The sequence below is a fragment of the Onychostoma macrolepis genome, chromosome 09, assembly GCF_012432095.1.
Source record: "Onychostoma macrolepis isolate SWU-2019 chromosome 09, ASM1243209v1, whole genome shotgun sequence".
In the NCBI taxonomy this organism is placed as follows: Eukaryota; Metazoa; Chordata; class Actinopteri; order Cypriniformes; family Cyprinidae; genus Onychostoma; species Onychostoma macrolepis.
The window spans coordinates 8838091-8851259 of record NC_081163.1 but is presented as its reverse complement, the minus strand read 5'-3'; the positions used below and the strand labels follow the sequence as shown (position 1 = coordinate 8851259).

General features: G+C 36.4%; 1 protein-coding gene across 7 annotated transcripts in view; it reads left to right on the top strand.

The window, feature by feature from the left end:
- spegb (striated muscle enriched protein kinase b) overlaps window positions 1-13169 on the top strand; it is a 79929-nt gene that overhangs the window by 17598 nt on the left and 49162 nt on the right. For 2 of the 7 annotated variants that reach the window (XM_058788181.1, XM_058788187.1), the window contains exon 1: window positions 7696-8626. The exons of the other annotated variants lie outside the window; for them this stretch is intronic. In XM_058788181.1, coding sequence (XP_058644164.1) covers window positions 8594-8626 — 33 coding nt within the window. In that variant the 5' untranslated portion in view covers window positions 7696-8593. Of the gene's footprint in view, window positions 1-7695; window positions 8627-13169 lie in introns of those variants that run through there. 7 annotated transcript variants of the gene reach the window in all.

Sequence of the window (13169 nt, the reverse complement as noted above, 5' to 3'; positions counted from 1 at the left end):
TCCATTTTATTATCTGGTTATTTGCACGAGTTGTTTACTCGCTCTTGATTTCTTTTTGATTTCTTGGATGCCCTTGCTGTTTTCTTCTAGGGCTCAAGTAGAAATATCACATATCAGTCTGTACTTGTGTCCAGGTTCCAAAATTAACCCACTCTAAACACCAAATGTGAGTAAAAATTAGATATGGACAGTAAATAGAACAGAGGTATTTGCTGGTTGGCTGGTAACTTTATTAGGAACTGCAGCAGTTGATGGTTTAAGTCAAATTGTGAGAACATTTGTCCCTAGCTGATATAAGCGACATGAGCGAATCAAATCATGTGCTGATGAAAACATCTGGCACAACGGTTGGGTCTTCTAACAACTTTACCTCAGTGGAAATTTTATCATCTAGGATGCCTAGGAAGTTATTTTTCTTTCCTCCTGAGCCCTATGTGGTGACACGAATATTACATGCACTAAATCACCAAAACAGAAATAGGTGGAACAAAATCACGGAGTGTTGGAACAGGTGCAGAAAAAACAGCTACATGCTGTTGGCATATTTACATGCATTATTTGCTTATAAAAAAGTGTGAAGTTTAGTGTCATGGCCAGTATTTTTTCAGTTAATCAGCATTGGCAGCTGTGTCAGATAGGTCATTTTCCATGCTGGTTGTGCACTGTAAAAAGTGATAAGTTGAGTTGACTTAAAAAATTAGGAAACTTTTAAGGAATTTTTTAAGTAAATGATAATTAAAAAAAATAAGTTAAGTGAATTGTCAAGTTCACTTAACTTTTTTTTTTAAATTATAATTTACTTAATAATTTTAAGGCAATGGGTTTCCTCAATTTTTTTTTAAAGTTAAGTCAACTTATCCCTTTTTTACATTGAAGGAAACCCGTTGCCTTAAAATTATTAAGTAAATAATAATTTTTAAAAATAAGTTAAGTGAATTGTCAAGTTCACTTAACTTTTTTTTTATTATTATTTACTTAATAGTTTCCTCAATTTTTTTTTAAGTTAAGTCAACTCATTACTTTTTACAGTATTGGTACTTTAGAGCAACTGCCCGAGCATCATCCAAGATGACTATGGACTTGGGGTGCTTATTGTAAAGGAAAACCATCCACAATCATCCCACCATTTCCTCTGCACTCAGCCCATTAACCTCCCAGCTTCAGTTACTGTAAAGGATGATTAAGCCAGATTTGCTTCCATCATTTTTTTGCAGTGTCTGCGAGGCACCAGCAGACTGAGGGAGAACCATCTGCTCTGGTTTGCTGCCATTCTGCAGTGGAGAACAGGATTTTTGTCTTCATAGTGCTTTATTACGTTGTCCGTTTGAGAGATTTGTCAGTGTAAGCATCGATGCCCACAAGTGATGCCCCCCACAAATCTCACATCGTTTACAAAATGGTAGCATTGCATTATCACACCAATAATGTGCAGTTCAGAATTTTAAAAATGAGAGGAATCTGGGATGTCAATAAGGAAAATGATTTGAGGTTGTCACCTTAGTTATCATCACTTTGTTGTTTTTCTTTTTGAAGTTAGCAAAATGGTTGAAACTGCTTACAGCACTTTTAAATATTTTATTTGAATAATTTTTAAATGATTTATTTTAATTTGACCTTAATAAGGCCAACTTGAGCATAGTATTATGGTAAAGCTGAAGCATATTAAAATCCCATCTAAATACCAGGGTTATGCATGATTGATTTAAAACTGTTGAGAATGCCTTTTCAATTTCAGCGTTGAGATTCAGAATTCAGAAATTTGCACAAACCTGTTAAATGCTATTGTATGCACTACTTAAAATACTTACTTAGCTGGGATCAGTAAGACTTCTTTTTAAAGAGATTAATATTTTTCAATAAGATGTTTTAATTTGACCAAAATGACAATTTTGGGAAAAAATATGGTTATTACTATTTTAGTAATTGCTGTCCCTATGGAATTTTAATTCATCAAATAATCCTGATAAAAATGTATCTCAGTTTCCACAGAAATAAGCAGCACAACTGTTTTCAACATTGATAATCATACTAAATTTTAGCAAGTTAGAATAATTTCTGAAGGATCATGTGACACTGAAGCCTGGAGTAATGGTTGCTGAAAATTCAGCTTTGTCATCGCAGGAGTAAATTACATTTTAAAATATATTTAAATAGACAATAGTCATTTTAAATTTTAGTACTATTTCACATTAGTGATTTACGGTCTATTTTGATCAAATAAATGCAGTCTTGTCAAAAAATAAATAAAATTAAATGTATTGATTCCAAATTTTTGAATGGTTGTGTATAAATATAGTCTTTCAGTACCATGGTAGCCTATATATCAGAGTACCATATACATCTGATATCATGGTATTGCCACAGTACTTTTTTTGTGAGGCATCACAGCATTTTTCCTTTCTTTCATGTTGTAAGAAACAAACCAGTTCATGGCTTGTCTCTGACTGGTTTCCTCTAAAGCCTTTTTTATTGTTATCCCAGCCCAGTAACATTTGGACTCTTCCTGCTGCCTGGCTTGTTGCAAATGAATGTTCAGAGAGACAGAAGGCTGTTTATCTGCAGATCGTGTGTGTATGGAATGAATAAACTACTGCTGTCTGAAGCACCATTGAAGACATTGATGGTGTCTGGCCACATCTTCCATTAGACAAGCTGGGGTGAGGACCAGGTTAAAAGAGAAAGTTTGTCTTCATTTACTTACCCTCAAGTTGTTCCAACCCTGGAATTATTTTCTTTCTTCTCTGAAACACAAAAGGAGATGTTAGGAAGAATGTCAGGGCCTTTGTTTTATCCATTCAACTGAATGAACACAGATGCTTCTTAATCAATTCATTTTGTTTTACAGAACAAAGATGAGTAAATAATGACTTTTTTATTTTATTCAGCCTGAACTTCCTTTGCACGAGTCCCATTACAAGCTTATACATAAATGTGCTGCAGAAGTGCCCATGCCCTGTGATTTATGTGACTTGTTCTTGTTAAATAGAGTCGTTTTGGTTATTACACTGTGCTTGTAGGGCTTCTGGAATTGCTGCACATTTCATTAGATGCTTCCCCAGGGAGAGGGGAATAGGAGGCCCTGCTGATCTAAGCATGAAGAGTTTGCAGTGGATGTGCAGTGGGAACTTGGGCCCTTACTGGAGGGACTGACTCCTGGAAGACGACTCACTGCTTGCTTTAATCACTTTCACATAACTCTCACATTGACACTGTATAGTGTGCCATTCACATTAAGATAGGAAGCCATTATTTCACTGCCCGCTGGGCATTTGCAGCTATGAGTGAAGAGTTTGCAAGACAGCCTGTCTGATACTCAGAGTGGCTGTTCTTTGAACGTGCTAAAATGAGTCATCATGGGAAAAAAATAATTGGAATTAGATATGATCACACAACATTTCTCTTGTTCAGTGTCAGTGTTTATTCAAGGGATCCTCAACAAAGCAGTGATTTCAAGCTAATTATGTGAGGCTTTGTCTTTGTCTGACTTTTACTGTGGGGTACAATGTTTGATCAAAAATGCAGTTAAAACAGTAATATTGTTATTCAATTTTAAAATAACTGCTTTCTTTTTTTAATTTGTTTTAAAATGTAATTCATGTGATGGCAAAGCTGAATTTTCAGCAGCCATTACATCAGTCTTCAGTTGTCACATGATACTCATGTTAGTATGTTGATTTGGTGCTCAAGAAACATTTCTTATTATAAAATATGTTTGTTTGTTTATATATATATATATATATATATATAAAAACCCTTGAATAGTTTGGAAGCCCATTTTCACCACAGAATAAAATATTAAAAAGTAGCATTGACTTTTTATCTCACAATTCTGACTTCTTCCTTGCAATTTGAGATGTAAACTTGCCATTTAACGTCTTGCAATTCTGAATTTGTTCTCAGAATTTCAAGAAAAAGTCCAAATTGTGAAAGATTCAGATTCACAATTACCTTTTTTTTGTTGTTTTTTAAAAATTATTCCGTGTTGAAAACATGGTGGGAAAAAAATTCTAATAAACAAGCTTCCAAGAAATAGAAAGTTGAAAAGAACATTTATTTGAAAATAAAATCTTTTGTAACGTAATAAATATTGTACTGTCACTTCTGATCAGTGTAATGCATCCTTGCTGAATAAAAGTATTTTGGTAACATTTTAATTTAACGACCGAAAGAAAAAGCACATGAGGCATGGTACACATCAGTTTTGGAAAATAATAAGTTAAATATATATTCCCAATGCAAGTCGTCTTTGATACAAGAGAGCTACATTGCGTCTGTGTATAACATGCAACTGGTACAATCATTGTTCCTTTTTAGATGTTCAAGTCATCATCTTGCTATAGAAACAGGCAGATGTAATACACCAATGGCAAAGAGAGTCTGTAGTTATTATCAAATAAGTTAACATCAAATATTTCTGTGATAGAAGATGAGAAGCATTTTTTGTATGATTGCTCCTTGTATGAGGATTTGCATAAGAAATACTTTGGTGATCTTGTTCTTGTTGGTGATGTTTGTATTGATGTGTCGGGGTATGCATGGAGATTGGCATTGTGTAGATATATATCATGGAATGAAGAAAAGATTATCTGCCATGTCATTATGATTTTGTGGAACTATAGGCCGAGAGGCCATGTATTCCTGGAATAAATCTGAAACTGAAACTGAATTTATAGACCAATTCTCACTATTAACTTGTTGCTTATAAGCATGCATATTACTATAGCATATTGGCTGTGTATTAATATTTATAAAGCACATGTTCTGCATGACCATATTCTACATCCCTAATCCTACTCAATACCTAAACTTAACACCTACCTTACTAACTATTAATAAGCAGCAATTAGGAGTTTTTCAAAAAAGTAATAGTTAGTTTATGGTGGAAATTGGACCTTAAAATAAAGTGTGAAAAATAAAAAAAGATATATATATATATATGTGTGTGTGTGTGTGTGTGTAAATAGTATATATGTGTACAAAGCTAAAGATTATTGTTTTTAGTCTTGTAAATGAGTGCAAGCAGTTTAATCCAACTCATCCTAGAGCTGTGTCTGACCCCTCTACTAGTAACCTAAATCAGAAACATTGGTTTCACGCACCATGATTCAACGTGTCGGCTAGTGTTAGTGAGGTTTTTGGGAGTTTTACAGGTGAAAACAACACAGATGTGTGTGACAGCTTTGTGACACCTGGTGGAATAGAGCCGAGCCTTATAATTGTTCTTAAGACCGATCGATGGGATCCATGAAACAGGCAAAAGAGAGCGCTGTACTGGTCCCTCAGATATTGACCACTGTCTGTCAGAGAGAATGAGAAAGGGCTGAAGAGAGAGATAGAAGAAAGACACACAGAAAATGTGTTTAGAATGAGACTAGGTCAATTGGCAGTCTAGTTTGTAACACTGCTGTTCACATCATTGAACAAGCACCACACATCTGAGAAAAACAGATTGAATCACAGATTGAGTCAACATGAAATGGCATTCTAACTAGGGATGCACCAATTTGACAAATTCTGGCTGATACTGATATACTGATGATCTGATCATAACTTTGATTTTAAGGTTCATTTTGTTAATGTTAGGTATTGCATTGAGTATCATGTATTAATTAATGCATAAGGTATCAACTAACTATGAGCAACATTATTTTACAGCATTTATTAATCTAGGTTAATGTTGGTTTATAAATATACTATTGTTCATTGTAATTTAATTTCCTTTTATAATAGCATAAATGATCATTTAACTTGAAATGCTACAAATTTATTAGTATACACTATCAACCATAAATAAAACCATAATATTATAAAATATTATTACAATTTAAAAACGGTAGAAATGCAGCATTACAATTTAAAGTGTAATTTATTCCTGTTATGGCAAAGCTGATTTTCTTATTGTTGTTGAAAACAGTTGTGATGCTTAATCTTTTGAAACATTTTAAATGTCTTTGCTGTTATAGTGCATCCTTGCTGAATAATAATAAAAAAATCTCATTGTTATTTTGTGCAAAAAAAGGCTAGCACTAAATGATGGTGTAGGTAATCTAAATGTTAAAATAAGGAGAAGTGAATATGCACAATTTAATATCCAATATAGACAGATACGGATAAATTAAATCTTATATTGAGCATCACCAATTCTGACCCATTACTTTAGTTATCTGCTGCATTCCTGAGTGAAACAGGATATTTAATGAGGAAAACATGTACAGCTGGACCGACTGGGCTTTGTGTTATAAACGGGAATCAAAATAAGAAGGATTTGTGATATCAGATTGAGGCAAGGCACGTTTGGAGAGAAATAGCAAGACAAACATGTGGAATAATTTGCGGCAGTCCTGATAAGGAATGTGCCTTGAGAATATAAATAAGATTTTGACTTCATATTAACTGTGATTAAATGGAAGAGTAATATTTTTCAAGGCTGACCAAATAAACTAATAATCATAAAAGTGGTTGTGAACCAATGAAGCTGTTTTTCAGTTATATGTGCATTATAAATATATTTCATATGTGCTTTTGTGCACCAGATACCCTTTTCAGTACAGCATAATTATATGCATACTGGCTTAACATGCAATGCATTAGAGCAAAAGGACTCAGGTGTGGACAACACTACAGGAATGAAGGAAAACAACCGTCCACCTGGGTCATTATGAACACGAGCAGTGACCGCTAATGAGAATGAATAAGGGAATGTTTCAGGTGTCTAGCTCTCTCAAAACTCTCAGCCTGTATAATGAGAGCAGTTTGGCTATGAAAAATGGCAATCCATTTCAGTGGCCACGTCACATAGACCACAGTCTGTTTCACAGTCTGTTTTCGAGTGTGTTTTTGTTGTATGACTTGCATTTTGCTTCTGTAACGGTATGATCATGTGCTCTCGTGAAATTAAAGAGCTCAAAATCAATGTGTCTCCCAGACCCCCTTGCTAACACCGCAGGTGTGTGACTCTATAATTTATGATTTCATTATGCAAATCTAAAGCTGCACATGATTGCCTCGGTCTTCTCATTAAAGATATTTGATTTCTGTCCAAGGGATGTACATTTTAATAAACCTTTTAATAAACCTAAGTGCATCAATTAGTTTAAACTATTGGAAATGGAAATGAGAGGAATGAGTAGATATCTTGGGTTAAAGTTCTGCTGCATGAAGATATACTAGGCAACTGTACAAATGTGTGTTGATGTATCATTTATACCTTGGTAGATATTTTACTGAAGCTGTCAGATGGAAAGGACTGCTTTACAATGTTTACAGGTCACAGCCATGTGGAAATATGGAGTAATGTCAAATACAGAGCATGACGTTCCCCAAACAAGTCAAGATAAGGATTGAGTTGCTGTGTAAGGTGCTATAAGTTTGTAGTTCTTTATTAATCAATTAAAATAGATAAGTGTAAGTGACTAACAAGAAAAAGAACTGCTTTGGGGTTCTAGGTGGGAAGGATTCAATTGGTGAACCAAATTGTTTATGAGTTTTATAAGTTAGCAACACGACTGAAATTGTTTAAAAAGTGGTCACGTTACCGAAATTTGAAAGTCATTTTATTTAAAATAAAAATAAAACCTATAGATTTTTAAAGATTTTGTTCATACCACCCACCTGTACCTTGGGGGTTAAGAAGGCGAAGAGACAAAAATAATTTTTAAAATGTGCCGCTGGTGGGTTGCAAAAAAGGCACCATCGACTGGAGCCTGCTCTGACGTCACGGGCATTGATCCTGAATATGAAACGAAGGCAGTGGGTGAGGAGACTCCCGACTGGAGCTGGTGCCGCTGCTGCTGCTGGGCAGGAGAGACACGTTCAGCCTCGGTGCACAACAGAACAAGAAAGTGAGGGGGAGAAAAGGGGGAAAAAAGCAAAACGGGACATGATAACGGATTTGCCAACTGGCATCCCTCAGTGCAAGGCTCAGTAGGACTGACTCATTCTATCTCTCTCACTCAATCTGTCCAAATTTCCCTTCCTCTCTCTCTTTTTTTGTTTTTCTCCCCTCCCTTCCCCCGAAACGGTGCAGGGTAGTGGTTTCTCTCCCTTTCTCGCTCTTGCTCGCTCTCTCTCTGCTTACCTCTCCACACTCAAAATCCTTTGCTTGCTGCTGCTGGTTGAGTTTATTATTCTGCGCTCTTATTGGTCAACTCTCAAGCGATGGTTTAGAGCCGGCTCTGGTTATTTGCCTCTGGGAATCTTGAAGCACTGAGGAGGTGCCGTCTACTAGGTTCTTTTTTCTCGAACGCTTTTTCTGGTGTTAGTTTGAGCGGCTGCCTAAACTGAAAGAACAACAGCGCAATATCTGCAGCGGAACAACTTTATAATACAGAATTGAGTTTTTAGGGAGTATGCTCAGAAAAATCAAGTTGTTGGGAGAGAAGTTTTGCTCTCAGAGAAATTACAGCAGGTGAATTGCCAACCAGTCGGGTACGTTTCCTTTCTCAAGTGGCGCTTTCAGCAGTCCAAGCTGGATTCAGATCATGCTACCGATACAATCAGGTCACCACCGGGTCTGACCGTGAATCCCCAGCTCCCAGAAAACATCACTCCCACCTCGGTTAAACGCAACAAAAGACCAGGATTACTCCAAGCCATGAAGAAAATCTGGTCCAAGAAACGCTTTCAGGTGAGTCCTTGCATGCCTTATTTTTCTTGCCTTGCATGTTGACTCATAACTGACTGGGAGTTTTGAGTTTGACCCATATGTTTGGGTTTTTGTCATTCAGTGAGCTCTGTCTGAGGGAGGCTTGACCCAGTTCCCTCCTTTAGGGCTGTCAGCACTCGTTTGCACTCCTGTGCCCCACCCTTTTCTTGTAAACAAACGGCACCCATCTGGCTAATTGCGTGAGGATGATTACAGCTGAATAGGTGAATGTTCATGGCTCATTGAACCCCATCTTATTCTGATGCGTTCTGGGTTACGCTAGGATTCCACAGAGACAAAGGTGACAGCCCCTTGGGTGCTTTGCTGTCGCCTCTTAAGCGGTCCTTCTCAAGGGATAGGAAATCCAAGATTGTTTATCACAGCAAAGTTTAATTTTGAAACCTGCATTGGATATGGGACTGGTATTGTTAGATTTTGCACCACTATACAGAAGACATATGGCAAGTCAGCATGTAGGTTGTTTTCTTGTCCAAGTGCAATAAAACAGAAATGCTTGTAGCAGCAACCCATTTTTCCCTGATGCATATTTCTAGGGATCTGTTGGATTGTAAATTTGACGACCTCACACTTTAGCGCATTAACAGGAAGATTTTTACATCAAGACCATCAGCTAAAATGATTACATTTGTAGTCTTTTTTTCACTACATTCAATACATACTGCAACCAAACAGCATCACGTCAACAGGCTGTTATTGCACTCCAAAACTAGATGCCTGTTGAAATTCCACTGCCAAGACATTGCTGTGTGGTTGCTAAGGTGTTTTTAGTGGGTTGCTAGGGGGATACTTACTGGTTCAAGACAAAAGAGATCACAAGTTCCTTGATATTTTGGTTGTACCAAAACCTGAATGCATTCATTCTTCTGTGGAACACAAAATAAGATATTTTGATATGTTATTTTGCATACTTTATGCCTGCATACATTGAAAGTCAAAATATTTTTGTATTCTGTAGAAAAAGAAATGCATACTGATTTAGAATAGATGGTGACAGAAATCATGATTTTTTAGGACAAATTATCCCTTTAAATGGCAAATTGTAATATTTTGGCTTGGCTAACACTACTAATGACACTAATGATGATTTATCTATATATAGGCTGTCAGGTCAAAATGCGAACCATCCCCTCCCTGGATGACACATAAAGTGAAAATGAACAATCTGCACACCACTGCTTCGCTATTGGCTGTAAATGCATGAGAGTGTCCTTCTTTTGACAATATGTCATTGTGACATTTTACAGGTGAGAGCAGGACAAGCTCTTACCTCTTTCTTTCAGGCTGAATCCTTGTGAAGATGAAAGGAAAAGTGGGTGTGAAGGAGAGGAGAGGGGGATGGGTGAAAGAAAAAGATAATTGGATCTTAGTCGGCAGACGGAGACAGGCGGGTGGATGGGGCAGAGATTTAGCTTAGAGACCAGACGGATACCGAACAGGTGGCTGAGTCATAGTTTCAGATGTAGGTTAAATAGTAGTTTCATTTTCTATCCTTTCGTGTGAATAATATGTAATTATTTCATCCCCCCATTTGATGTGTTTTAGGGAGACAGCGTATCCCTTTGCTGCTGCTAAAGGTAACTAGATTCACATGTCCTAACTGATATACCAGTGCTTGCAAGGCAGCAAAAGAAGATTTAGTTTTTTTGTAAATGAGATTGCATCAGTGCCGTGGTTATCACACTCAACACAGCTTGTCTGTCATGTCCAAAACCTGAAAAGTTTTGTTTTGCAGCCAGTATTCTGCAGTATTTAAAGGTGTCTCAGAACAGACTTTGCATAATCTTGTTTACCAAGAGTTTTTGTGATAGAATCATAGATGACTCCTTTACTATCTGGGATCTCACAATCCTATGCATGTTTGCTTGGTGGAAAGAATAAAAATGGTGTCTGGTGGTGTGAGGAATGCTAATTTATCAACTTATGATTTAATTTCTATTGAGAAATAAACACTTTAGTCACTTCAATATTGGCTTGGATTCTAAAGTCCATTTGAATTTGTTCTGGACCATTAAACATGACATTATGGTTTGAAAGCCTGTCTGAAATAAGTTTCCTTAAAAGGTGCCTTCATATAAAAATGCTGTCTGTAAATTAGCTGACTGATTGGAGAGACAGCAAGGCAGTTGCGTTTGGTTTCAAATGCAGCCATCATCTTTGTGCAGTGACTATAATTTATTAAATATATGCAAGGAAGACAAGATTAATCATAATTTAGTATACAAATGTGAGAAAGAAGAACAATTGCTGAGTTATTTTCCTGAACACTCTTTAATCTTAAAATTTGAGTCTTAAATTCTACTTGAAATTGAAAATTCTGCACAACGAGGCACAGTTAATCACGCATTTCCTAAAGAGCTCTCTTGAAATGCATTGCACAATGTAAAACATACATTGGAAGAAAAAGTGTGCAAAAATTGTACCTTTTGTCTAACAAGGGTAGTACCCTCAAACCTATAAATTTTTATCGGATTTACTCCTAAATACTACTTCAGTACTAAATACTACCTTAAATATTCACTTAAGGTACTAGTATGCATTTTTATAGGTAGATAAGGCACAAATGTGTCCCATTGATGGTGCTGCCCCAGTGAGAAACAAAAGGTAAACATTTTCTGACCTAGTAAATTGCAACCAATTGACCATCAATGTAAAACCTTTGATTAATATTAATGACATTGCATAGTGACATGGTTTTGAGTTTTTTTAGAACAAATCTTTAGCCAGAATGTTTGAGTAATATCAATGTAGTGACCATATACCGGTGTAGAGGGGCCCGTGAGTTACATGGGCTCCCACTGTTTTTTCTAAACCTGCCCTGCTGACTCACAAGCATCGGGGAACGCAATGGGTAGCCGAGAGAGATGTGTTCCTTAAGGTGTGAAGTGATTCACTTGCTGCATTGGCAGGAGTAATGAAAAGTTAGACCGGGTGAGATTGAAATAGCCTACTCGCTCAGGGCTGAAAGAGTGGAGTTAGAGCAGAAGGCAGATACCATAACCCAGATTAAATAGTGCCTGGCAGCATTCATCAGACTTCAGTCTGAGCCTAACCTGGCAAAATATAAATTACCTGGCGACCAAGAAGGTAAAAATGATGCATCAAAACGGCCAGAGCTGTTGCCTAGAGTTGTTTGATTCGTCCAGTATGAATGCCTGTGGTGTGGGCTGACAAGAAAAATAATTTGAGCTCTCCAAGGTGCTGACCAACGGGGCTCAGAAGTTTTTGTCTGAAGAATTAGAGTGGCTAGAAAAAGACAACAAAAGCAGCTTTGTTTCATGCTGCTGATGTTGTTTTGGTGCCAACTAATGACTGTATCATATTTTTAAACATTTTATAGCCCTTTCCTAAAACTATTGTGCTGCCTACTCAGAAAGTTTCAAAAGAGTTTGACGTTAGCATATTGCTAAGCTAGCGATGCACACACAAATATTAGGTAAAATGTTAAATTTTAATGGATTTAAGTATTTTATTGTGAATATTATTCAATATTGAATGACATTTTTATTTATAATTGGCATTATCCACCATTTTTTTTTGTAAATTGAACTTATTGTAATGCATTTAGGGATAGATTTAACCGTTTTTGTCAAAATTGTTCTGTTCTGAATTTCTGCTTTACAATTGATCTTATAATGCATTCATTGCTTTCACAATGAAGGATACATACAATTTTGTCCAAAAAAGGTATCTTAGAAGGCAGGATCATTATAGGATATCTAGAACACCCTAACAACCATCCAGAAGACCCCAGCAACCACTTAAATATTTCAGATCTTAGTAATCACATAGCAATGCACTGGGGAAAGAACACAACCAAGCATTTTTGAAAATGTGCAAATTTAGCTCTAAAAATATAAAGCTAATTAGCGATATTCATTTTGTTTTACCAACTATGTTGTATATTATGTACCTGTTAGGGATATGGATATTCCATTTCATTTTATCTTTGTTACCATATAGCTATGGACTAGAGGACTCGGATTTGATTAGAATAATTGTAATTGGATTAGACTATCATAAAAAATAATTAGTTGTGGAGCCCTGTCTTTTTTTTGTTTTTTTGTAGGCACTCTTGATGTTGTCATACAATGTAGTCACTGAATGTCAAACGACAAGTTCTTGAGTCCGTGTTTACTTCTGCTTGATCCAGTGAGATGAGCGTCGCTCAGCTCTTCACAGCACAGATGGTTGGCTGAAGATCCTCCCCTGGTGGCTTGCTCACAATCAAAGGAGCGAGTGTGCATTTGGCAGGTCATTTTGGATAAGTGTCAGTTTTGAAAATGTAATTGAAGCTTGAAGGGCCCTCTGTTACTAGCAGCTTTCAGATTTATCATGGGACGAGGAACCAAAGCTTAAACATTATGTCAACCTCCAAGTCTGCTCTTAGTTCATTTACCATTTAAAGTATAGATTGGGGAATCGATTGTTATGTGGATTCATTGATTTTGCTGTAATTAGTGGTGTTTGGAAAAAGCAAGCATCCCTATTATTACTGATCATATTT